The 24,928-nt window shown below is 35.3% G+C and overlaps 3 protein-coding genes across 6 annotated transcripts in view; all 3 read right to left on the bottom strand.

Annotated features, from left to right (window-relative positions):
* The window catches only part of fnip1 (folliculin interacting protein 1), a 33,731-nt gene extending 20,527 nt beyond the window's left edge, over window positions 1-13,204 (bottom strand). The window contains exons 1-2 of one of the 3 annotated variants that reach the window (XM_024266563.2): window positions 12,932-13,204; window positions 2,146-2,275 (exon numbers count right to left, since the gene is read on the bottom strand). In XM_024266563.2, coding sequence (XP_024122331.1) covers window positions 2,146-2,275; window positions 12,932-13,023 — 222 coding nt within the window. In that variant the 5' untranslated portion in view covers window positions 13,024-13,204. Of the gene's footprint in view, window positions 1-2,145; window positions 2,276-5,749; window positions 6,140-12,931 lie in introns of those variants that run through there. The other 2 variants (XM_024266564.2, XM_024266565.2) reach the window with 2 other exon arrangements.
* A 477-nt stretch (window positions 13,205-13,681) lies between these two features.
* Window positions 13,682-17,446, bottom strand: LOC112138702. The gene is made up of 8 exons (XM_024261313.2): window positions 17,218-17,446; window positions 16,971-17,074; window positions 15,339-15,624; window positions 15,136-15,270; window positions 15,029-15,068; window positions 14,890-14,915; window positions 14,719-14,750; window positions 13,682-14,628 (listed from the first exon to the last, which is right to left on the bottom strand). The coding sequence occupies exons 1-8, from the start codon at window positions 17,312-17,314 to the stop codon at window positions 14,224-14,226; spliced, it is 1,125 nt and encodes a 374-aa protein (XP_024117081.1). The 5' UTR covers window positions 17,315-17,446; the 3' UTR covers window positions 13,682-14,223.
* Window positions 17,447-18,014: 568 nt separating this feature from the next.
* Window positions 18,015-24,928, bottom strand: part of acsl6 (acyl-CoA synthetase long chain family member 6) — a 44,856-nt gene continuing 37,942 nt past the window's right edge. For both annotated transcript variants that reach the window (XM_024265743.2, XM_024265744.2), the window contains 7 exons: window positions 23,618-23,690; window positions 22,198-22,286; window positions 21,975-22,091; window positions 21,734-21,877; window positions 21,505-21,606; window positions 21,346-21,417; window positions 18,015-19,744 (listed from right to left, as the gene is read on the bottom strand). In XM_024265743.2, the coding sequence (XP_024121511.1) occupies window positions 19,604-19,744; window positions 21,346-21,417; window positions 21,505-21,606; window positions 21,734-21,877; window positions 21,975-22,091; window positions 22,198-22,286; window positions 23,618-23,690 (738 nt within the window). In that variant the 3' untranslated portion in view covers window positions 18,015-19,603. The remainder of the gene's footprint in view (window positions 19,745-21,345; window positions 21,418-21,504; window positions 21,607-21,733; window positions 21,878-21,974; window positions 22,092-22,197; window positions 22,287-23,617; window positions 23,691-24,928) is intronic.

The following is a 24,928-nucleotide window of genomic DNA, read 5'->3' as shown; positions in this document are numbered from 1 at the left end:
GATGTATTATAACTGATGTGAAGTGAGTAAAATAACTCAAAAATCCTAACTCATATCACTAGGAATGTAGCAGCAACATGAGCTCAATCAGTCTGAGTCATGCGCTTTCTTGACTTGGCAGTCTATTCAAACGGAAAGCATTTGGGAGTGTGGGAAAGGGAGGAGAGGGCGTGTGTGAGTATAGCAGTGTGTGCATTTAGGCTCAGCTCTAATGGCTCACTCGAAACTACTGTTGCAGACGATAACAAGACAGAGAAGCAAAAAGAGAACAAAAGGAGGCTGATTGCTGTATTTTACTGAACAGGAAACATTTAAATGTTCCATGTGCTTTTAGTTCTGTGAGGTTATCTTAGAGAAAACAGACGCATGAGCAGCAGTAAAACCACTCCAACTCTTGAGTGAGAGTATCTTTGTGTATTCATGGGTGTGTGTGAATGCTGCAGTGCCGTGTGAGGTCTGCACACAGAGTCCAGCAGCATGTGACTGCCAGTCATATGACTCTTTTCGCACTCGTGACTGAGCAGCACTGCAATTACTCTCTCCCTCCAACACTAAAACTACATCCCTCTGGTATTCCTGCAGCTCTGTGCTGCTGTGCAACATCCGTTTCCTTGTTCTGCAGCTGTGTATGCCACATATTCTTCTTCGCCTATCCTCCTCTCCATTCAAGACTTTTGGTTTGCCATGCAAGCGTATGCTCAACTTGATCCGTCGTTTCTGTGTTCCTCTTTCTGTTTTAAACAAGAGTTCAACTTGTTTACCCATCTAAAAACAAATTCCAATGCGCTGACAAAAAGCAGGAATCATGTGATGAAACCCAGTATCTGCAAAAGCCTCAACTCTGCAGATTGCACCAAAATACTGGCACCAGCTCAAGCCCACATAACTGCACTGAACCCTTTTACAGAACATTTCAAACGCATGCTTTTCTTTGGTGTCAAAGCAATGAAAATCAAGAGATTTTAAGAAAAAGTTTAGAAATCCTGGAGTCTTAACATCAGGATGTTGGCAGTGGGAAAAATTGACTGATAGAAATTAGAGTTTTACATCAACAAGAAAATGAAAAAGACCCATTAAGATTTATTAATACCCCAAAACCAGGTTTAATACCATAACCAAGCAAAAATAGATTTAAGAAGTACAGAACTTGGAAGCAAAATAAAGAAATGACAAGGAAAGACATTGATTGATGGAAAAGCTGAGACGAGAGATAAACAAGAGCGTAAGACAAAGGAAAACAAAGTAACACTCCTGTCATGTGAGGATGAAGGAATGCTGCCCTACACATGGGTTGTCAGCTGAGACTATCGTTGTTGGAGATAAGAGTTTCTAGAACAAACTAGTCTGGGTCAGTCATCATCACACAGCAGCTTTATGAAACATCAGGCAGTGAAACAGTCATGAGGCCATCACTTTTGGTTACTTTTTGGTAAAAAGTGGTGACATGTATCATTTATGTTCAGCATTTTAAAGGAGTTCTGCTTTAACTCAAGTTTAATAAATATTTACATTTAAATGCTGACTAAAATTATATTTGCAGCAGACAAAGCTTGATGAAGATGTAAAACATTTTAAGTTATTTATCCTAGAAAAAAAGATCCTTTGTTGAGGAAAAAAAAGAAACATCCTGGTTACTATCTGGTGTACACAGGTTACTATTTGATAGTATCCAATGAGCACCAAATAGCAACTGATACTTTCTGGTGCAGACTAGATGGGAACCCGATTATATTTTTTTGGGTCTTAAAAAAAAAAAAAAGGAGAGTAGCCAGATTTTTTTTTTTACTTTGATGTCCCTTTAGGGGCTCCATATATTTAAGATATCTGAACGATAAACTCAGTAATGTTTATATTAATATTTGTTTTAGACTTAAATGAAAAATCGGAACCCCATCTCGTGAAGACAAATTTGATCTGCTTTTGCTTAGATAAATCCATATTCTGCTTTGATCCGTTTCTCGTGAAGCAATCAAGTTTGGTGCAACTTTTGACTATGACAGTGTTCTGTTTTTACATGTTGAGTGCAGCTAAGAGTGTCTTCAAAAGCATTTAAGTGTGTTTTATCTTTATGAGGGTTACTACAAGTACAGAAATACCATTCAAGAAAAGAGACCAAACATTTCACACTGTGAACTTGTAACTCACATTAACAGGGGTTTCCTCCGTGCCCTTTTTCCTGGCGTTGGAGTCGAAGAGGACATTTCTGCCGCGCCTCTCACAGTCCTGGTACACTATCAGCCTGATCTGACTGGGCTCCAGCTGGGGCAGTGGCCAGCTAAACGGATAGAAATGATGGGCAGACAAAGGGAAAAAGTAAAAAAAAAAAGTATTGTTAGAAATGAACAATAATACAATAAAACTATGCAGAGAAAGTGCTTAATAAAACTGAATCCACCAAAACATATCTTTGCTCCTCTACTAAAAAACATTATTAAATGACATATTCAAGATTACATAAAACACACTTCCTGCTGGTGAAGTACTAATAGTTTTTTTTATTTATTTATTTAAATATCTTACTTCCCTGTGCTATGGTGCAAAAGAAATAATTTTTGCAAACTGTAAAAATTGGCTTTCCTCTAAATGTCTTTCCATTACGGAGCACTGTCTTGGCATAGCATGCTCTGCATGGATGAAAATATTCTATAATGAGGGGAAATGTAAATATGATGTACCTGCTAGCATGTAATAAACACTGTTTACAGCTGTCACTTGGCGTGGCAGAACCAGCAGAGTCCATACCACAGCTGCCATTCATCAATCTCATACCCCAAGCAGCGGGGGGCCACACAGAGAGCCATTAAACTTACTGGCCTCCTATTAACTGCAATGTCCACTCACAAAGGAAAGTTTAGAACTTTACAAAGTCTGCAGATTCCTTGAAGCTTCCTCAACACTTGCATTTAGTAACCGATTAAATTAGCTAGCACAACATGTGTCAAAAAGTCTTCAAAATATGTTAAACGAGCAATCAAATAGCAAACGTATCAAATGCAGAGTTTCAGTGACGCCTCACTGCACACTTTAAGTTATTCCTCTCTGTTCAGCTGTGACAGACAAGTCAGTTATTTCTGTAAATATTGTTGTTGTATATACACCTCAGTGTGAACTGCAGTGGCCCTTCATTGAACTCCGTCAGCCACCTTTGCCTCCTGAGACAGACTATAGTGTGGACAGGAGACTGAACCAACTGATTGATGGTTCAGGATTACTCTGGATCTGACAGGGAGATGGACACACAGCTGAACCTAAATTTAGTCTTATATGGGGGGCAGAGAGCATCCCTAAACATAAGCGTCAATTGTAAACAGGTAGATGGGTAAGGGTAGAAAAGGAACAGTTAAGTCCACTTGGCTTCCCAGCCAAATAACACACACAGGCTGGAGATCCTTGGCAGGCCAGGGAATACCTGCAGGGTCATGTGTGTGAGAGACGAGCCATGTGTACCAGTCTCATGCATGTGAGCCATCTTTCAAACACTGGTGTAGTATGACCCACTTTTGTGATCCTCTCAGTGGAACTTAGAGATAGCAGTCAAGCTTTTCCCTTTCTTTTTATAGCATTTTTAGTGCTAAATTGTAAAACTCAGAACTTTTCTCTTTACATCAGCCAATCGAGGGTTCTAGATATATATAATCTTTAAACTTCCTGACCCAAGTTTTGGGTATAAATAGTCTACCTGTAGAAAATGTACATTTCCTATGATAATTTTTGAGAAAAAAAATATATTCAACGGCAACTGAATAGAAACAAAGTATTCATCTTATAAGATTAATACTACAAATCCTTTCAGTGGTTCAAACTCAAGTATTGGTTACAAGTTATCAATATATTTTGATAACTTTCTGGATTGTTTAAGCAGCAGTTTTGATTTAAATAGGAAAAAAATACAAAACTCGTTTTACACAATATATGGCATCAAACAATATGAATAAGAAAAGTCTGAAATAAAAGACATCCAGGTATCTACTGCAAAAGCTCAAATTCTGAGTTTTTAACTTTTTTTTTTTTACTTCAAATTGTTGGTGAGCTATTCATAGAATTCCATGAAGATTAAAAGTTAGATGAAGAGCAGACATTTCCACTGATTGAGTCCATTTTGTAGTGACATTGACCACAGCAATTAAAAAGTTCAACATTAGGGTTTTACTTTTGAAAGTGAAAAAGTTTCTTCTTCCTTTTTTGGCTTTCAGCTGCTTCCTTATGGGATCACCACAGAAAATCATCTACATGCTCCTCACTCACACCAACCACCCTCATGTCCTCTCTGCATCCATGAACGTCCTCTTTGGTCTTCTTCTAGAACTTTTTTCTGGCAATCTTCTAATGTATGAATTCATGAGAGCACAGAACTTTATAGTCTCTAAAATAAAGTCCATATTTCAAGGAAATGTCCAACAAATATTTGCCATTTTTCTCACGATATTTCACCTCAATAAGTTAGCATTTACTGAATGCCCAAAGAACTTTTACATATATTATTCCACTCAAATGGTTGATAACATCTACATGTTTCTTAAGTTGTAGTCGCTATAAATTGATATTTGAGCCCTTCACAACTCCTGAAGATACTTTCTTTCCTTGGCTTGAGTCTGAGGGGAGCCCTGGACCTTTTCCAAATCTGACTGTCCTGTGTGACGTCCTGCATGCTTGGCTTACATAATAGACTCAAATTACATTGCATATGCATTGAAATTCAGCTCCTTTTAAGCTTACGAGAGGGTTTTTTGGGGGGGTTTGACTATTTTCTCCAATAAGCTTTCCTTTTTAAAAGTCAGTGGTTTATTTTTTTATACTCTGTATAAGCAGATACTCTTTTATGCATGTTAATTTAGAAAACAAACAAAAGTTTATTTTCAACTTAAGTAATGATAATAGAACTATCAAAAATCATTTCTACTCCAGGTATTTAGAGAAAATACATATTCCTTTAAGTCACTTAAATTCAGTGCTCATGGTTTAAAAAAAATTAACCAAAATATTTTTTTTAATTTAAACCAGGGAAAAACTGATTAAATTGTTTAAAAAAAAAAGATAAAATGATCAAAATCAACCAGAAGGCAGGGGAAACCAGACTTAAACTATAATGATAATGTGCCACTAAGAACAAAAAGTTATGCATTCTGCTGTTTTACATATATATATAAAACACGAAGCGGAAAGGGAGTAGAGGAGGAAGTATCCGTCAGTGAGTGTGTGACAGTCACAGCACAGTTAGAGGAAAGAGGGGAGTCATTCACAAAAGTAGCACATGACTTCATGACTGTTACATACTTGCACTGGTCTGACCTCAACGGTTTTGGGCAAAAATCGACCAAATTTTTCATAGCTCAGCTTCTAAAGAAAGACTTCTTGTTATGACCGACCTGCTGATCTTAAACATTTAAGGCAGCTGTGACAGAATTTAGGAGCAAAATTATTGCTAATTTTCCTCCTAAACTGAACTGATCTTTAAAAACCACAGACTACTGCAGTTGGCTCCATCCAGACATATATTTGCTAAAAAACAAAAGATATGCTTGTCTACAATCCCAGAAAGCCACATGACTGCAAATGTCAGGATGAATGCCGATCATCCCATGGCAACTGTAGACAAAAACTTCCCTCCAACATCTTGTTGAGACCTGTCAAGGCTGCTCAAATGTACAAAAATGAACCTAAAGATGGATTGTGGCTTTGAAACCTCCTTCCACCAACACACCATGTACGCTTCCATGAATCCATTCAACAATAAATATTAGACTCCTACCTGAGCATGATAGCGAATTTGCCAGTCTTTCCTCAACCCTCTCCCTCTCTATTCCTCTTGCCTCTCCTCTCTCCACCTCTGCCAGCCAAAGCAAGGACTAAGAATAGCGGTGGACTAAATTCACACAACAACATGAGACTATCAGGTGATCGCAGCAACAGTGTGCGCTGGACAATACAGAGGCAACAGCAGCAAGGCTGGACTGCCGACAGCCAGAAAGTGCTGTGATAAGAGTGTGACAGCAGGGATCTGATTGTGTCGCTTCTTGATCCCACTCTTTTTGTTCCTCTCTTGCTTGTTTACCCTCTTCTGTCCCTCTTTGTCCTGTAAACGAACAATTCTTCCCATTGACAGAGAAGTGTTAGAAGACAGAGGGAAACAAAGAGCCTAAAGATGACATACCCTTTTCACACACGTTGATTCCTTCACAAATATTCTTTTTTAGATGGATAAATCCAAACAAATTAAGTGAATAAACTATAAAACTGCCTTTTTAGACAAATCCTAAAGCCAAGGTATCCACATTTTTTACCCCCAATGCTAAGCTTTTTTTATGCTTTTATAAAATAGTGGTCATCATTTACAAGCATTCAGATTGTATAAAAAACATCTTAAAATTAAAAAATAAATACATCTTTAAATAACCATACCAACCATTTTTAATACTTCAATGAAACTTCTAATTATTTTGATATTCCCAAGAGTAATGGGATCCGCAACAAGAGTTTGAATATTCAATACATCAGCAACGTTTTTACCGTTACAACAATAATGTTCCAAAATTTAGCAAAATGTCTAAATTTTTGGCAAACAAATGTGTTTTAAAATTCCCATGCACTCAAATAGTTAGTAATTCCTTTATTAGAAAGTTTTAAAGAACTTAAATAGAGCAACAAAGTATATTTGCCCTATGCAGACCAAATTTTAAGAATAAATGCATTTCTTAAGCCCATGAGAGCTGTGCTTCCAAAATAAAAATATGAGTTATATGCACAAACGCATTAACATTTATGATGCATTGAGAGCCTCCTTATAGACAGTAAAGGTAGGTGTGACGTTACTGCACACTGCAGGATTGTTAAAAACACAAAAAAGTGCGAAAAGCTTAATTACACTTGTAATAAATGGAATCTTTCTCTCAAACAAGTGTCTGAATGGATGAAATAATAACCAGCATGTGCAGTTGCAGGGCTCAAACCTAAGCATGACCCGGTCCGAGTTGCAACAAAGAAGTCTAGTTTCCTCCTGATTGCTGTGAGCCTGACATCAGCCTATAGTGCCCTCAAAGAGCTTTGCTTCTCTCCACGGCCACTAGGACATCTGTGTAGGATTCTGTGTGCATGTGTGTGCGCATGTGTGTCAGAGACATAGGGACAGTTACATAAACATCCCTTCAGTCCAATTGGTGTGACCTTCGTTTAGTCTTTGGGGCTAAACATTCAGTAAAGTCCTGCAGCTTGTGAGTAGATTTCTGTAGTGTTTATTCATTGCTGTGTTTTTTTTATTAAATTAAATTAATTATTACATGAAAACAAGCTTCAGCAATTGCAAAACTTCTTGCTGATTTTGTACAAATGCGAGACCGTTCTGGATTTTTAAACAGGAGCTAAAATACAAACAACGCTGCAGGAGTTGCAAGTTCAAAAAAGGTCAACAGAGAAAATAAAAAATTTACAATAAACTCATGAGGGTGTATGTGACAACTATGATGATGCCTTTTGAGAGACCATCACAGCAAATTTCTCAAGCTCAGTCTTAACCTCTTTTTGAATATTTTAAAATAAATAATGTATTTCAAGCCAGTTTTAGCTGACTGATGAACATTTACATTTCTTTATGCAAACTTGAACTATTTTATATAAGCAGAAGAAGAGGCCATCTGATCACCAAACTCACGCTTTCCCAGAATAATTGTCAAGGTAGAAAAACAAGACATACATTTAGTCAGACAGCCCAGGTGACATGCTTATCTCAATCTTAAAGCACCTGACTGCCTGCATACTTTGTAGAATTAACAACATTTGCATTCCAGTTGTCACATGACACCAAGAAGGTTAAGATGGCTCAAGAAGTTTCTGTGCAAACAAGCTACAATGCGTTTCACTCTCTGAAGTTGGCTGGCACTCTGTGATGCTGTGGTGAAACCACCTCATAACAGGAGAAGAACTTCATAAACATATTTTATGAAATATATTCTTAGCATAAAGCTAATGACTATACATTTTGTAAAAAGGGCAATTCTTATGGTTTCTTGATGTAGAAAACAATTTCCTCTAAAGTGGAGTTTACTTGTAAAGAGTACACTTTTCCAGTATAACAACTTGTGAATCAGAAAGTCATGAGACGAGGAATTATGGGAGTGCCAACAAGAGTGCATGACTGAGTCTCATACAGTCACATGAAAGAATAATTGGGTTAAAAAGGAGGGATTAAAGCCATTTTGAAATCTGGGTGTTTGGTCGAAGCAATGAGTTTTCTGCTGGAAAAAAATATTTGATCACTACATTGTTAAAATGTATTCTTGAGCTCTGAAATAAACCAAATTAAACTACCGGTAATTATTCGTCTCTCATTTATTGAGAAAGTCAACATTTGGGTTAGACAAACAATTTAAGTTTTTCTTATTTATTTTTAAGCTTGCGTAAAACAAATTGGAGCAAGCAATTACAAGAATCTTCTCTAAGTCACTTGAAATCACAAAGATCTACATAAATAATTTTTGGAGATAATTTTGTGCTTAAAAAAGTAAAACGGCTTTAACCAATAAAAACAGACCAACCAGCTAACAAACAGATCTAAGGCTTCACCTGGACGTTAACTTGACCACAGATGTCAAGATACTCACTGTAAAGCTAACTGCTGCATATCAGCAGCAACGTCTGCTGAATTACATAGGATTAAAAGCTTCTGGCAATTCATTGTCCGATAAGGATCTCCTGTTAGCAGTTATGTCATATCAGCTCAGGTCAAATTTCTGGAAACTATTGTTGGCTTATTCAGTACAAGGAATCCCACAATTCTCTTAAAATGGCTTTACTTTTTCTACAGGTGTACAACAGAGGCGGTTTGCCGAGTGTTTGTTCAGAAAGCATGCACCAAAAAAATTGATTTGGACAACAGTTGAAAAGAAATTGGGATTATCTGTGCTGTGCAATGAAATAGTTAATAGTTTTGCCTCCTTGTTTGCTCTGCCAGTGATGGGCACCTCCTTGTTTGCTCTGCCAGTGATGGGCAAAACTCATTTGAGTTGTCATATAATAAATACATTTGGTTTTGGCTAAATATAGAGACCATATTGTTTCCACATTTGAAATATCAAATTTCAGAAATTTCAATTAATAAAAAAAAAAAAGACAAATAAACCTACCAAATAAAGCAATTTTCTGCAATATTTAGGGTGAAAATAGGACTTAAAGTGATATTTTCTCAATACAACATCCAAGTAATTTAAAGCTAGTCAAGTGTAAGGTTTACACACACACCAGAATGCAGCTGCATTTGATTTGCGGACAGTTTTTTTTTTTCTTTTTTTTGTGAAACTATATCATTACCATGACCCTGTAATTCTGAGAAGCCCAAGTATGACCACTCAAAAAAGTCCTGATAGGAACCTGATGACAGCGACTGTCTTTATGGAGCGTTGGCAGGCTTACACCAGTCACACAAGTCGACACACGTGCAATTTAAGCTTAAGTACACAACATTGAATGCATGAAGGCACAAGGCTTTAAATACGCATAGTAATAATTTAAATTAAACAAGCCATTAAATATAGAAATTTTTGCTTAAATATTTGATCCACTCTGTTTTTTTTTTTTTTACTTTTAGAAATTTTAAAGGTGCAGGAAATAGTCTTTTGATTCAAACTTATTTTATTTAGGTGCAAATATAACCTTAATAAATCTGTTAAATAAAAAAAAAGTAAAAGTGTTGCTACAAACTGAGCTGCTTAAAAGATACATGTCAAGCTTCTTATACTCTGCTAGAAAATAAGACTCATTTTCTTATCCCTATCCTAATATAGCAATAATTCAAAGCAAACATAATGCAAAAAAAAGTGCAGGAATCAGTTTTGCATATATGCAATAAGATCAGGCAGTTTTCATGAAGAATGCATGATGAAATTAAGTGCTTTTGATAATTAAAGAAAGGGCTTTTTGACCCTACATACACAGGTACAAATATGCATTCTTCGCTAACATCCAAAAGTGTCTCTTTGCTTACCCAGCTATGGCCGTGACCGAGCCCACAGCCATGTGATCATTCCAGAAACATGACAGGCCCAGATTGATGAAAACCTCACATGACACACCACATTATGAAACTATGTAGTAGGGGAAAGATCCTATTCCAGTAAGGAACCTGAGAAACTTCTTCTCCAGAACTATCATAAAAGAAATGACCACTATAAATACGTCCCATGCAGCTTAAAACTTTGCAAAGCCTTCTGTAATGTCATGCATTTCTAAATGTGGACGAGTATTCTGAGAATCATGTTGTTGTCATTAGAAAATAAAAGTAGCAATTATAAATTTTGCATTCATAAAAAATCTCCCATTAAAAGAAAAACAAAAAAAGGAAAAGTGTAATTTTTGAACGCCTAGAAAAAACATGTTTCCCTTAGACATAAAAATATTTTTAAAAAATGAATTCCTGTGTATTGCTTCAACATACTCTACACATTTCAGCACACGCTTATTTTTAAGGAGCTGCGTGACACAGGTCAAGAGGGAAGTTTCCTCAGTAGGCTCCCCTGACAAGCAATCTGAGTCGGGATATTGAAGACTGGCTGCAGACGGGCCAGAAACTCTCGGCGTATCGTACAGTATGCTTTCCCTGGTTCAGGAGTTGCAGCTATGGAAACAAGAGAGGCTTTTAGGCTTTACTGCAGGGTGAGCCAACCCTCTACCCTCTGTGGTATTTTGAAAGCCACAATGATGCGGTCCGATTATGTTTTTGGCTGTTGACGCATAATGTAGAGCAGCAAGATGAGAACGAAAGCTAAGACCTGTGTAGAAGAGTCCTGATCTTCTAGTTTTTTTGGCATTCATTCAGACTTTGGATTCAAGGCTAGTAACTAATTACCTTGAAACTTTTTGGAGTTCAGCTTTTCCTTTTGATTTAAAGGTTTTCCTCATGAAATATTTTGATGTATTTTTGTAACTCTAAAAAGATTAATTCAGCATCCTTTATATGTAACATTATCCATTAAAATTAGCACCCAGGTGTCCTTTCCCACTGTGTCTCTTGACAGATTTTCCCCCTTCAGAGCCATTTCATGGTTGATGAATGGGGAAGCTTTAGCCAGAGATATGAAGAGCACAGCTGACCACAGAGTTAACAGTCTGCTGTCTGTCTGTTTGCTCTAGGACTGATGCCAACCAACACCAACTACTAAACCCAATTACACATTTACACACACGTCCCCTTTTTAATCACCTTTATGGCTGACTGAAGTGTTGGCACAATAAAAAAGGAGATGACCACGAATAATTAGGAAAACGCACAGTGAAAGAACAACATTTTCCATTAAAAATGTAAAACAAACTTCTTATTTAAAACGTGCATTACATTCACCTAGAATATGTGTTGGACTGTCCCAATACAAAGTTAGGAAAATAATTTAAGTATAGTACTATATCAAGTTAATATAAATACATTCTAACCAACTAAAACATTCATAATTTTAGCAAACTATAGACATAACTTTTTATCATATATATTAATCACAATTCTAATAGAAAAAATTACAATATTTTGAAATGAAAGTTTAAAATAATGTTTCGAAAGCAGAATAAATCATTACAAGTGTTGCTAGTTGGAGAGCAATTTTTGATGACTTTTTTAAACAATAGAGAGCTATGAAATATACAAGACATGGCATTTGCACATTATTATCAGATATTGCCTTTTTAATATATGCTAATATGAATAGATAATAAAAACAGTAAAAAGAAAATTAAAAAGACAAGTTATAAAACATGAAGATAAGCAGAAATAAAAGATAATCTGAAGTAAAGATAGAAAATGTCTTGTCTTTTAGGAGCAAATATGGAACATTACTGGTTATAGAGTAAACAAGACAGACAGCACCTTATATGAATATAGATTCCAAAAGATTTGGATTTTTTGCCAAGTATCTTTTTGAGGGGTTTCACTAAAAAAAAAAAAAAAAAAATTGTAATTATTTAGTTTTAATTTTTATTTACAGTCTAACACAATATTTAAATAAAAATGATTTTCCAAGTTTTACTCAAAAGCATTTTTGCTACACAAAATACATAACTATTGATAAAAAATAATAACAGTGGGGCTTTAATAAAAAAAATACATAAAAAAAAGCTTGTTTTATTGGTTTGATAAACCAATTTTCCATTTTAACCCAGACACAATTCTGGCTGCCTTATGAATCAATTTTTAACCATTTTATTCTTTGCTGATTTATAGGTCATTTTGCCGTTTATTTCCAAGTACCATAATATATCCCCAGATGCAACCCACTATTACAAGCACAGATGCAGATCTCCGGACTGACAGTGATGCATCTGCAAAAGGGCCACATGTCATCCGGCTGAGCACACTGTGTCCTCCCTCTATCAGACCGAAACGACAGAATACAATATCATCTGTGTGGCGACTTGTACTTTGCTCCAAGTTCAGCAAAAACGAGCAACACGGGAGAGCGGCTGCGCTGTCCGGTCCTCTCCAATGCACGCGCTCAGTAACAGCTAAAGACACCGAAAGGGAGACACGAGGAGAAACAAAGGAACGAGCGGCACACCGCTCCCTTATAACTTATAAGCAACAAACTCATTAGAAGCTCAGAGTTTGTTTTAGCTTCACATTCACATCATACAAGCAGCAATAATGGTTTAAATATGTAGGATGAGACTGATTTTGAGCCAAGTCGCACCAAGACAGCGTGTCCTGCAGCTCGGCTAGTAGTTGTTAGCATTAGCATGCTAGCTTCCCGCAACATCAGCCACAACACGTATCTCACGTACTTTGCTTTACTTATGTACAAAGAAATACACAGTAGCTAGCATAGAAGCTCTATTTCCGAAACACGTATCCCCTAAAGTTGTACTTTGTTGCTTAACGACAAAGCGAATATAACAAATAAATAGCGCACACAAAATTACACACAAGAAGCACAAACAAACGCACACACAGGACAGCTACCTGAAAGCTACGTCTTCTTTGCTGCATCTCGGTGGCGGCGATGAGAATGCATTCTTCTTGTTGAAAAGTTTGTGGAAAAGAGTTGGAGGCATTTTGTACCAAAAACGAATTCGGTACGAATACCCTTTCGTTTCAAATCCACAAGCAAAATTTGTTCCTTGTAACTGTCTCCATGGGTGTCAGTCATATGACAGGCATTAGTCACAGGAGCTCCTTGGTAACCGTCGACATTTCCCTGATTGGCTAACCAGATACGGCTGCTACTACAAATTACCTGATTGGCTTATATTTTTGGCCTGGTACCACGTGGTCATAGGGTTCTCTGTGTTGATGTTTTGTCAAGAATACATACGTCACTAAATTTAGGCTTTTTAGACCAGTTGAACAGCAGGCACAAGACCTCAAATAAAAACGGAAAAATTCCTCATTATTCGAATACATTTGCAAACAATGGTAAGTTACGCAATACATTATTAAAATTTAAAGTATTTTTCCTTTAAAGAAAACAAACATTTTTAATATCATAAAAAAATGCAAATACAGTTTTTTTTTAATTCGACACTTTGCTATATATTATTCAAATATAAAAAATATATCAAGGTTTTATTCGTTTAACTAATCTTTGCATTTATATTTAATACATTTAATTTAATAAATACTATTTTTAAGAATTTGCATACCTGTAATATTCAAAATATGCAAAGAATTTTTATAGAATAGTAAGTTAGAATAAAAAAAATGTATCATACATTTAGCAAGTGTTATATATTTATTATTTTTTTCCCAAGAAAAACTAATACAGATGTGCCACCTAGTGTTCAAAACTCACCACACACATTTGAATTATATTTCAGAAAAGTCTGACATTGTTATGGCTTTATAAAGTATGCAGATATATTAAAATGGCTTAAAAAGTGGAAGAAACAAAGCTATAGACACATTACATATTTTTTGTTAAGTTTTATAAGGTTTAAGACTCTTTATAGAATATTTATTTGTTGGTTTCCTAAAACAAAAACATAAAAGTACAAACATTTACTGCTTTATAATACATTCAAGTGTTAAATCAAGGACATTTATGAGATAATTTTCTTTTTTTCTGCCATTTTCCTTTTTTTTTTAGACAATTAAATACCTTTACCTACTATATTTATTTTATTAATATATCAATATATTTTATAGTCATGTACCAAATTTTCACAGAGAGCATGTACATTCCACTATTTCTTTTATATATATATATTGTTATTTTGCCCAACCATTTGTGTAATTTTTCCACCATGGTATCAGAGTTAACTCCAAGTTAACTCAGATTTGCTATTATTGCATATAGGGCATTGGGTGTGAACCGTAAAGGGAAAATAAAAGGAGCATCTAAGTTTGGAGCTTCTATCTCTCATGTTCTTAAAGGCAGCATCCCTTTCACTGTTGCTGGCAAAGTTGAAGAACATGGCTTTCTCAGTATCAGTCTCTACAGGCCTTTTTAGCCTCACAGTTATTTCTTTTTCAGGGCTGATTTCATCCATTGTGGGCGTCTGTGCATCTGGTGTCATCCACTCAGGAGCTCTGGATAGTTTACTGATGGTGTCATTTATGGCTGAGGGTGATGGGACATCTTTTTCATTCAGAGGCTCTGAAATGATGGGGCTTTTAAATGATACTCTTTTCCTGTACACTATTGACCTTCTCTCAACAAACTAGAACAAAAAAAAAAAGAATTAGTCCACAATTGATCCTGAAATAAACACTGCTGATTGACAAAAATATGTAGAAATACATTTTTTTACATTTTGTGAACTTTTCATCCCAGGAGATTTATCTGTAGATACAGATTAGAAAAAAATACAGATATATTTAAATATAAAAATGTATTATATACTGAATAAAGACAGAAACTTACAAATTATGTAGCTTAAAAATAATTTTTCCTAAACTAAATGAGTCAATATGCGTCTTACTTTCAGTGGGAGTTTCCTGATGGTGGCTTTGTGAGGGGAAAAAAGTTAATTAAATATATTAAATCACACAACAGCTTTCTTTCCAGCACTTAACATTTAAAACCATTTCATGCCCATTTTTAAAGCAATTTTTACTCACCTGATTTCACTGTTATTTTCTGCAACATGTGTGGATGCATCTAAACACAAAAAATATTTAAATTATTGCATTCAAGTTGAAACAAATGTCAGAATGACTGTATTCACCTAAAATAGTGGACATGTTCGGTGGGTGATAAGTGTGGATGCTCTCAGCATGGCTCACATCCAGCAGGGTGGAGTTTTTGATCTTACAGTTGATCGCAAGAATCTCCTCTCTGTTAAGGAAAGTCTGTGTTTCCACTGCAAAAATAAGCCATGGATTATGACAAATGTTTGAAAAGAAAAAAAAATATTTCTGGGTAGATTACTTTCTCTCCTGAAGATCTCTGGGGAAGGATAACTGCTTGAGATTGCAGAGGTAGAGGAGGATCTACTGTCGCCATTCTCCTCTGAGTTGAACGTTGAGTTTGTTTCCATGCTGCAAGACGTCACACTTTCTGGTGTTCCTCCAGCTCCGAAAGACTGAAGTACTGGAGAAGCTTTAATGTTTGCAGTGCTTGTTTGTGAGAGATTCTGATGACCAACAGGTGTTGCCGTTTTTTTCTGAGGTTTGAAGTGTGACACAGAACTGTGATGGGGAGGTGCAGAGTTGGCCTGAAAATACAAAGGAAAGCTATGGTAGTAAAGAGGTCCAGAAAAATAACAATTTAGTACGTGGCCAAATTAGGACTTCCTTTAGCAAGAAGTAGTAGTAGTTTATTTTATTAAGTATACTTAATGTACATCAAGTACACTATGCAGTGCGCCATATGTCTAGTGTAGGAAGTATACTAAGTGAAAACTTCTTCAGACTAAATTAATTTTACAATATGTTGATAGAAAATAAACTTCTAGTATTCTGATATACTATTATTTTAGTATATACTACATATACTTTTAGTATTTTTAAATAGCCTACTTTTTGTTAAGGGTTTGTTCCCTTGGCAAAAATACTTAAAGTTTATTAAGTATACTTGAGTACAAGTATAGGAAGACCATGTACATGCAGTGTAGGCAGTGTAATAACTACTTATTCAGACTAAATTGGAAAATGTTACATTTACAATATTGAGATGGTACATAAAAAAATAAAAATCAAGTATACTGCCTCACTTTTAGTATATACTAAGGATACTTGTAATACACTTCAAAAGATTACTTTTTTCCAAGGGCTCCTTTAGCAAAAAGTACTTGAAAAGGTATCTTACTAAGTATACTTGAGTATCAGTATAGCAAGTATACTATAGACGATGTACATGTCGGAAGCATACTAACTGAATACTTCTTCAGACTAAATTGGAACGTTTTAAGTTTAAATAGTATACAAAAAGTGAACTTCAAGTGTACTGCCTCACTTTTAGAATAAAATAAGCATGTTTGTGGTACACTTAGATAAACTACTTTTTTCTAAGGGTTCCTTTAGCAAAAAGTAGTACACTTAAAGTATATTTATTTTAATTAAATATACTTGAGTTTAAGTATGGCAAATATACTATAGAAGACCATGTAGTTGTAATATGGAAAGTGTGCTAACTGAATACTTCTTCAGACTAGATTGAAACATTTTAAGCTTACAACATGATAATATAAAAAGTACATTCAAAGTATACTACTTCACTTTTAGTAAAATAAGATTGGTAGTACTTCTTGCTAAGGGTTCCTGTAGCAAAAGCTATGAATATAAATACAGCAAGATTACTATGTTTGTAGTTCAGGACCTATAATAATTGAAAATTAATTTGGTATAAATTAGTATACTGCCTCACTTTAATAAAAGTATACTATTATAATTAGACTATATGGGCTGGTATTAAAACAAAGTAGGCCTACAATACATTCCAAACTTCTGAACAATTTTCAAATAGTTTAAATTCTCTATTTTTACACAGTAAAACGTTGTTTATATATTTAGTTAGATATTTCAAGAGTTTTGTTGTCAGCAATTCTTTTTGTAAGCTTACCAATACTGCGCCTGCGCGTCTACCTGCGGACAAGCTCGTGCCACCATCTTCACTTTCCTCCACTAAGGTGTCAAAATGTTTGCTCGGGAGAAGTCTCCTTTTTCCTGCAATAATGGAAGTAGTTGGGCGGGGGTTACATAAATATATATACCTGACCTGGGGGCGTTTAGTGATAATCCTGGATTGAAAAGCACACGTTGGCGAGAGATGCTGAAACGTCGTTTGCGGCTGAATGCGGGTTTCTTACGGTCTCGTCTCCTGCGTGTCGGTTTCAGTGGAGTGTCTCGATTTTTGGGAAAGCCACTGTCACGACGGAGTCGAACCTGGCGTCTGTATCGATCCATGGCGATTCTCAATGGAAATAATTATCACTCAAATCTACATTTTCCACATGGCGACCACATTTAGAGACAGCACTGCCGTTTCCCGGTGGTTGCCAAGCAACCGAGATCACCTGCATCCACTAATTAATTAGCTAAATGACATATTTATGCCAATTTTGGGGAAAATTTGTCAAATAAAACAGGTAAAATAATACAATATAAATAGAAACTAGATAAACTATAGGAGAAAAATGCAAATTGAAGGTTTGTTATAATTATTAGTCAACATTGAAGATCTCTACTTTTAAGCCAGGTCAACTTTTCTTGTAAAATTGAAGATAACATACAAAATTTTAATGTAAATAAGGGGAAAATTGAGCAAAAATAGAAAATATATCACCTAAAGTAGACTTTTTTACTTTTGGAGTTATTAAGAAGTAAAATACAAAAAAAAATCCTTAATTTTGGGGGCAATTTATCACATAAAGCATTTGAAGAAAAATACACAATTTTTAAGTAGGTAGGGGGGAAACGGGGAGTTATTAAAACAAGAAAATATATTTTTTTGTCATATCTATACATTATTAAACCTTCAGACGTCAGACACAGGTACTCAGAATAATAAGTGATGAATATTTTATTAAAAATGTGTCTTCAGAATAACTGTTTTTTTAACAGGACAAAATTGTATCGTCAATGGAAAAAAAAGCACAAACACTTGTTTTAAAATCATTCCAGAAGATTTATTTCACTGCCCAGTTCATTCCCTCATCCTCCCTCATCCCTTTTGCTGTAATCACTCATTACAAGGATATGGTGCCGATTCCATTTTACAGCAGAATAGATAAATAAGTACAATTCATCTTACTACACGCAAAAGAAAAAAAAATCATTTCAAATCGCTGATTCAATAAATAAGCTTACATCTAGCTGTCATTTATGTACATCCACACTGTTTATGCTTTGGGACGGTGATCACCTTTAAAACATTATACATTGCTCCTATGTGTAAAGTCCTTTAAAAAAAGCTGTATTTTGTTTAAAAGTTGATGTTTGTTACTTTCAATGAGAAAACATTGTCCTGTGGTTGTGAGCTGCAGCTCCTTTTAATGGCATCCAAGACTTTTGTTCATTTTTTTAAAATTGAAGTTAAATGCCGATGGTCCCAGCATTGCAGGACAAACTGCATGCATTGCCCTGAGCCCTGGTTTTGCATTAGTTTTGAACCTGACATTCTCTTATTGAAAAGATGAGTAAAACTAAACGCGACTCCACTCGCAAAGGAATATGATCGCTGATTCGGGCCAGTCCTTTTACATAAACTAAATGCATGCACGATGAATAACTCACCACTACATTTTGGTGATGGATTTTCTCCGACGTTCGGAGTGATGTGGTGGTGAATTGGAGATGGTGAGGCTCTACATCAAACAGTGCAGACAGCAAAAGCTACTACTTTCTCAGCAATGTCATTTTTGATGTCAGAAAGCAACTTTTATGTTTATTTTTTCACATTTGGGGTCAAACCCAACAGCTGCAACCAGTTTGAAAAAGGTGTTGTTTTCCACCAGGAATGATGCATTTCATTTCTTGACCTCCTAGAGCTACTCTACACACAAGAACTTCACACTTGCTGCCATACAACTGGAACTAGAGCACACCTGGTCACTGACTGTTGCTTTAAATTGGGAGAGAGAAGCTGTAGGAAAAACAGAAGGGCAACTTTTTCATTTTTTTCTGCTTTCTGTGAACTGAACTACGATGCCATTGGATAAACGTAGCAGGTAGAGTTAAAAGGAAGATTTAAGATGCCTAAATGAAAAACAAATGAAATGTGATTCAGGATGCATTTATGCACGGCTAAATAGAGAGTTTCCTCACATTTACTGCATAAATTGAGATTTAAAAAAGGAGAATATCTGTTAAAAAAAGTCTTTTATTTTGAAGTAATTGGATAGTGCAGTTTATTTTGAAAATCAAAAAGGAAAGCATTTATTCATTAAAACCAGAGGAGCGTTTTTTTTTATTTATATGCAAGAATTTAATTCAATTAAATTCAGCTTTAGCTTTTTAAGTGCCATGCCATTTCTTAAGGAAAATGTGTTATTACATACTTAAATAACTATCCTTTTAACATATTTTTATGACAGTGTGTCATTTGTTTCACTTTAGCCATTTTAAATCTTCCACGATTGGACTACTTTTATTGTCGTTTACTTTCACAGAATGTTTCGCCTCATGAGGCACGTTTGCAGGCGACTGGTCAAAGCAGATCTCTTGTAGCGTAACGGAGATGAGGTCTTGGAGCTTTCACATGGAGATGCTGCTGTAGAGCTGGTCGATTTTCTGCTTGAAGAACTCCTTCAGCTCCGGCCTCTTGGCCTTGAGCGTGGGAGTCAGGAGGCCGTTCTGAATGGAGAACATCTCGTTATGGATGTAGATGTTCTTAACCTTTAAAAGAAGAAACAAATCAATGAGAACACAATTAAAGTTGATTAAATGCATCTTTTTTTTTTTTGTTCTTTTGTGTTAATACGTATTTCCTCTCATTTTTCCTAAGTACCGTAATGTTACATCTTATGAAGGATACTTTATTTCTTCCAGTTTTTTCTTCTTATGTTGTGATATTTTACGAAACATTTTTTGCAGTTTTGTCCAACGTGAATGGTGAATTCTTTTTTATAATTCTGTGACTTCTACATGATCTTGTGTGTCTATATCAGGGGTCTGCAGCCTTCATCAGATAAAGAGCCATTTTTGAGGATTTCTTACAGACAACATCCCAGTAGGAGTCGTATTTCACCCTTTAGACAATGATTTGTAATTATGGTATTGTTACTATTATGATAAATACATATTTTTTAAGCATATATAAAGCAGAAAAACAAAGAGAAAATAGCATTTTTTTCAAAATGTGAGATATAGTGAAAAAGATGACCACCTTTCAAAAAAAAAGACATCATGTAACACATAAAATCTTCTTAATGTGGGGAATGTAGTAGTGAAATGTCGGTAGTAATGAAAAATAAATACAGACAAGACCATCGTTTGTGGTGCATCTCAACCAGAAATTCATAAATCTGACTAAAAAAATAAAAAAATAAACCAGAGCTCATGAAGTGAATGTTTTTCTTAATTAATACCCTTGATTTTTTAATTCAAAAATAGAAAGTGCACTATGAATTCTGGTTGCGTGTACAGACTTCAAATGATTTTATGTGGCAAACAGCACCCAAACATCTGTCAAAATGTTTCAGTTTTGGTAGACTATGAAGCCAAACTGCTTGATGGATTGTTGGAGCATTATGGGTATTGTAGTCAGGATTCTGGTGGAGTGGTACACACAGTCCTTCAACTGTTTGTGAAGGAGTTGAAAGAAAAAAAATTGACTTTTATCACCTTGTTTATTGCTAGATAAAACCTCGACTTTTTAAAATTAAACATATTGTATTTTACTTTAACCAAAAAGCCACAATGGAGGGATTAAAATGCGAACAAAGGGTCACAGTTTTCAAATAAAAACTCTAAAATGTTCAGTTTTAAAATGTATGTATACATTTTCAGTCATAATTAAAGCATGTTTTCATCCAGATTCTTTGTTATTCACCAAAACAGTTCATACATCCACTCCTGGTCTGGCTCTTCTGTCAACTTTTAGAACTCTTTGTGGCCCAAGAGGGAAAAAGTATGCCCATCCCTAGATCTATAATTACTGTATGGTGTGGCTTCTGAGATACAAAAACGTTAAAGAAACAGAGTCAAACACACTTTATTAGATCTTTAATAATGATATATGTAAAGTGCAATTTTATTTTATTTTTACCAGAGGGATATATATCTATTAAACATAATTTCATCCCAGGAATACCTGAGATAACAACTTTTACACTAAAAGTCAAACTTTTAATGTTACATTTTATGTTTTTTAGTTTTTAAGACCCAAATAAAAGACATTAACATTCTCATATAATGTTTTTTATGAAAATCCTCTTGGTTTAAAACATCTTTTGGTAACTTTTTAAAATAAATTTGAATAAATCACATGTTGTTACCTGTTCAAATGAGTGGAGGCCGCTAGCTTTTCCCAGACGAACCAGATCTTCAAGGATTGCTTTCTTTAACTCCTGTTAGCAAAAGGAAATGTGTCACTTTTAAGCTAAAAAATGAGAAATATTATCATTCATTTGTTTTTTAAGGAACTGTACACCTACCGTGTTTTTACATAGGTCCTTATAGGTCCCCAAAATGCCTTTCTTCTTTGCCCATTCAGGCATGATTTCAGGGTCAGGAACCACAATCCCCACCAAACAGGACTGAAAAAGAAAACATAAATCAAGATAAATCAGTCACATAAAACCCTTTAAGGCTCTAATTGGCCATCAATTGCTACAGACAATAAAAAGAACAGTCAACTTGCTTTATAGTGTGTTTTATCAGTACCTGCAGACTATCTCCATGAACATAGAGCTGAGCCACAGGTTCACTCCTAATGTAGATGTTCTCGATCTTCTCCGGGGAGATGTATTCGCCCTGCGCCAACTTAAAAATGTGCTTTTTCCTATCAATGATCTTCAGCGTACCATTCTGTGGGACACAAAATATGAAAAATATCCAATAATAAATGTTATTTTAATGCAATTTAATATTTAATCATAAAGGTTTTGCAGGTATGTTTACATACAGGCAACCATTTGCCGATGTCTCCAGTATGAAGCCAGCCGTCTGCATCCAGCGTCTCCGCCGTCCTCTCCGGGTCTTTGAGGTAACCCTTAAACACATTCGGTCCCTTCACACAAACCTGGAGAACCAAGCAGACAGAAAAGGAAGAAATGTGGGGCTTTTTTTTTACGTCTAAAGAGAAATATCTGCCTTGATTTCAGTGTTTCCAGGATCAATTTCCGTACCTCTCCCTCTCCCTTAGAAGCAAAGTAGTTCTTCTCAGGGACGTCAACCAGTTTGATGAGATTGCATGGTAGTGGAGCACCAACGTGACCTTTTTGATAAGAAAAAAAAAAATACTTTATTGCTTTTTTTGTGACAGGGACAGTGTGTGAGTGTGTGTATGAACGGGTCTGTGACTGTAAAGTGCTTTCGGCCTTCGAGGAGGGTAGAAAAGCTCTTTACAAGTGTTCATATTTCTTTTTTTCCCTAAAAATTTAAACAAAATTTCCCCACATTTACTCCTATCACCTCTATGTACCTAAGTATATATTTATAATAAATCATTTGGAGAAGAACAATTAAAAAGTAACTGAAAACCTAAAATGTATTATTGTCCGAATATTTTATAATTTACCACTACTGGCCAGCAGAGGGCGACAAAGCACTAGACTTACATAGCAAGGAATGCATGAGCTCTTATATAACGAACTCCATTAACTATTTCTCCACAGCTTGAGGCACATAACTTTTTCTCTAGTGTGGTACTGTGATTTTCTACTGCTCCGGAAATGAATATCTATTTAGCACTTACTTACAAAAATACACAAATGGCAAAAAATTAATTGCTTCTAAAATAAGTGCAAATGTAAAATATATTCTTAATCTGTGATGTTGTTTAATAAGAAGGACAACAAACTAATGGATAAATCAAATGTAACAGACATTGACTTCCTCATTGTTGTCTGACAAAGTTCTTAAGTATGCTAACTTGTATTCAAAGCTGCCAAATTTATGAGTAGTGTGTTTAAACAAGCAAACATTTAAGTGTGCATGCAAAGAAAAAAATGAGGAAAAAGACATTGCAAAGGGGTTTTCTAGAGCTTTTAATTGATAAACATTTAAGCCTCTTACTGTCTGCTATCTCATTCAGAATGCTGTCGGGTGCTTTTATTTTTTCCCTAGGATGTAAAATGTGTTGCACAACAAGCTTAATCACAGATGTAGGTGCACTTTGCTCATGTATTAAGGGGAATGTTTGGCCTGGAAAAGGCTCACCTTGAAGCAGGTCTACTCACCTTTACCTACTAGGCTAAGTAAATGCAAATTCTAGATAGGTAAAACTATTAATTTTTGATTTGATTGGGATTCTATAAAAACAGAAAACAATCTTTTAATCTTTTGTCTGTCACCATAAGATATCTTTCATCTCAGTCTTTTCAAAGACTCTTCCTTTGTTGGCTAAAATAGCAGCTACAGATTCAGCCTAGCTTTGTTTTGTGAATCTTTCACATTGAACAGAATGGACACAGCTTAAATAACCAACAAGTTACATCACTGGGACTCCATGCCAGACCCAGAGTCACTGTGAAGTGCTACTTCAAGCAAAGATTCGGAATTTTGTGGAAAGCTTTGAGTTATGTTTGCTAGTGCTTTGAAGCTTACCTGGAGTCCAGTCTCCAGGTGTGGTATAGGTGCAGCCGGCTGTGCACTCCGTCTGACCGTACGCCTCGTACACCTGAAGACACACACACAAAGCTGAGGGCAGCTGCATGACATATCCCACATATTGCATATTATAAACCGGGGTTGTGTCTAAATTTCCTCACTTCTATCTCAATTCATAGGGCTTTCAGTATTTTGTAGAGCCTTCTGAATCTACAATTTCAAAATTTCCCAGAAGTCTCTGCAGACAAGTGTGCATCGATGCTCACTAGAATAGCAAACAGAGAATGATGGATTCCATTTAGTAAATCATACAAGAACACTGGATTCACAAATAGTCTTGTTCTATGTAATACGTTTTTGTAATGAGTACTGGATAGTTCAAATCTTTATAGTCTTTAGGGCAGCGTTTTTAAACACTTTTCCTTGACCAAAATCACAAGGCACACCAGCAACTGAAAAGGAAAAAAAAGTCAGTATTTACAGTAAACAATTACCAATGTGTATTAAATAGAACTCAAATAATCACAAAGAAAAAGTATTTTTAATAACTGTGTGAAACTCGTTTGAATGAACAGAGAGCTGATATCATAGCAATAGTAAATCTTTTTAGACCAATCGGGTGAAACTGAATAATCTCACTGGTTGTAAAACATTGTTTTAGAGGTTAGGGAGTTGCATGGAAATTCAGTTTATGGCATTCTTCAGTTTTGGAGCAATTTTGCTACATATTTTTCTCCAATTAGATACCCGATTGTCTGTTAATGTCACATAAAGAGATGCAATAATAACTGTGCAGGCTGCAGACACGTTGTCATTAAATGTCCAAGGGAAAGATGATTTTGAAATGAAGATAAATAGGAAGATAGCTAAAAAAGTGCACCGTAAGCACACCAATACGGAAAAACAAAAAAAACAAACTGGAAATATGTAAAGAGGGAGACATACAATGAAATTCTTTCTCCAGAAATGACCAAAAAACATTTTTTTACATCAATTTTGGTTTGTTTCATACTTTTATGTACAGGATGATCATATCAAACGACATCCAACTTTTTCTCAATCACCAAACACAAATAAGTGCTGCTGTGCAACAACAATCACCTGTATTGAAAACCAGCTTTAAAACCTCAATAAATACATATTAACATTTTTTAGAGTAAAAAAAAAAAAACACAGCAAAGGGAGTCTATTTATAATGCTTGAAAAAACACAACAATAATGTCGAGGATTCCACAGAACTGAGCTTTGTATTCCACCATTACCTTCACATGCCACTCCCTGATTTTGTTTTTATTACATTCAGATAAA

Source organism: Oryzias melastigma, linkage group LG14 (assembly GCF_002922805.2).
Source record: "Oryzias melastigma strain HK-1 linkage group LG14, ASM292280v2, whole genome shotgun sequence".
Taxonomy (NCBI): Eukaryota; Metazoa; Chordata; class Actinopteri; order Beloniformes; family Adrianichthyidae; genus Oryzias; species Oryzias melastigma.
This window is presented reverse-complemented; position numbering and strand designations above follow the sequence as displayed.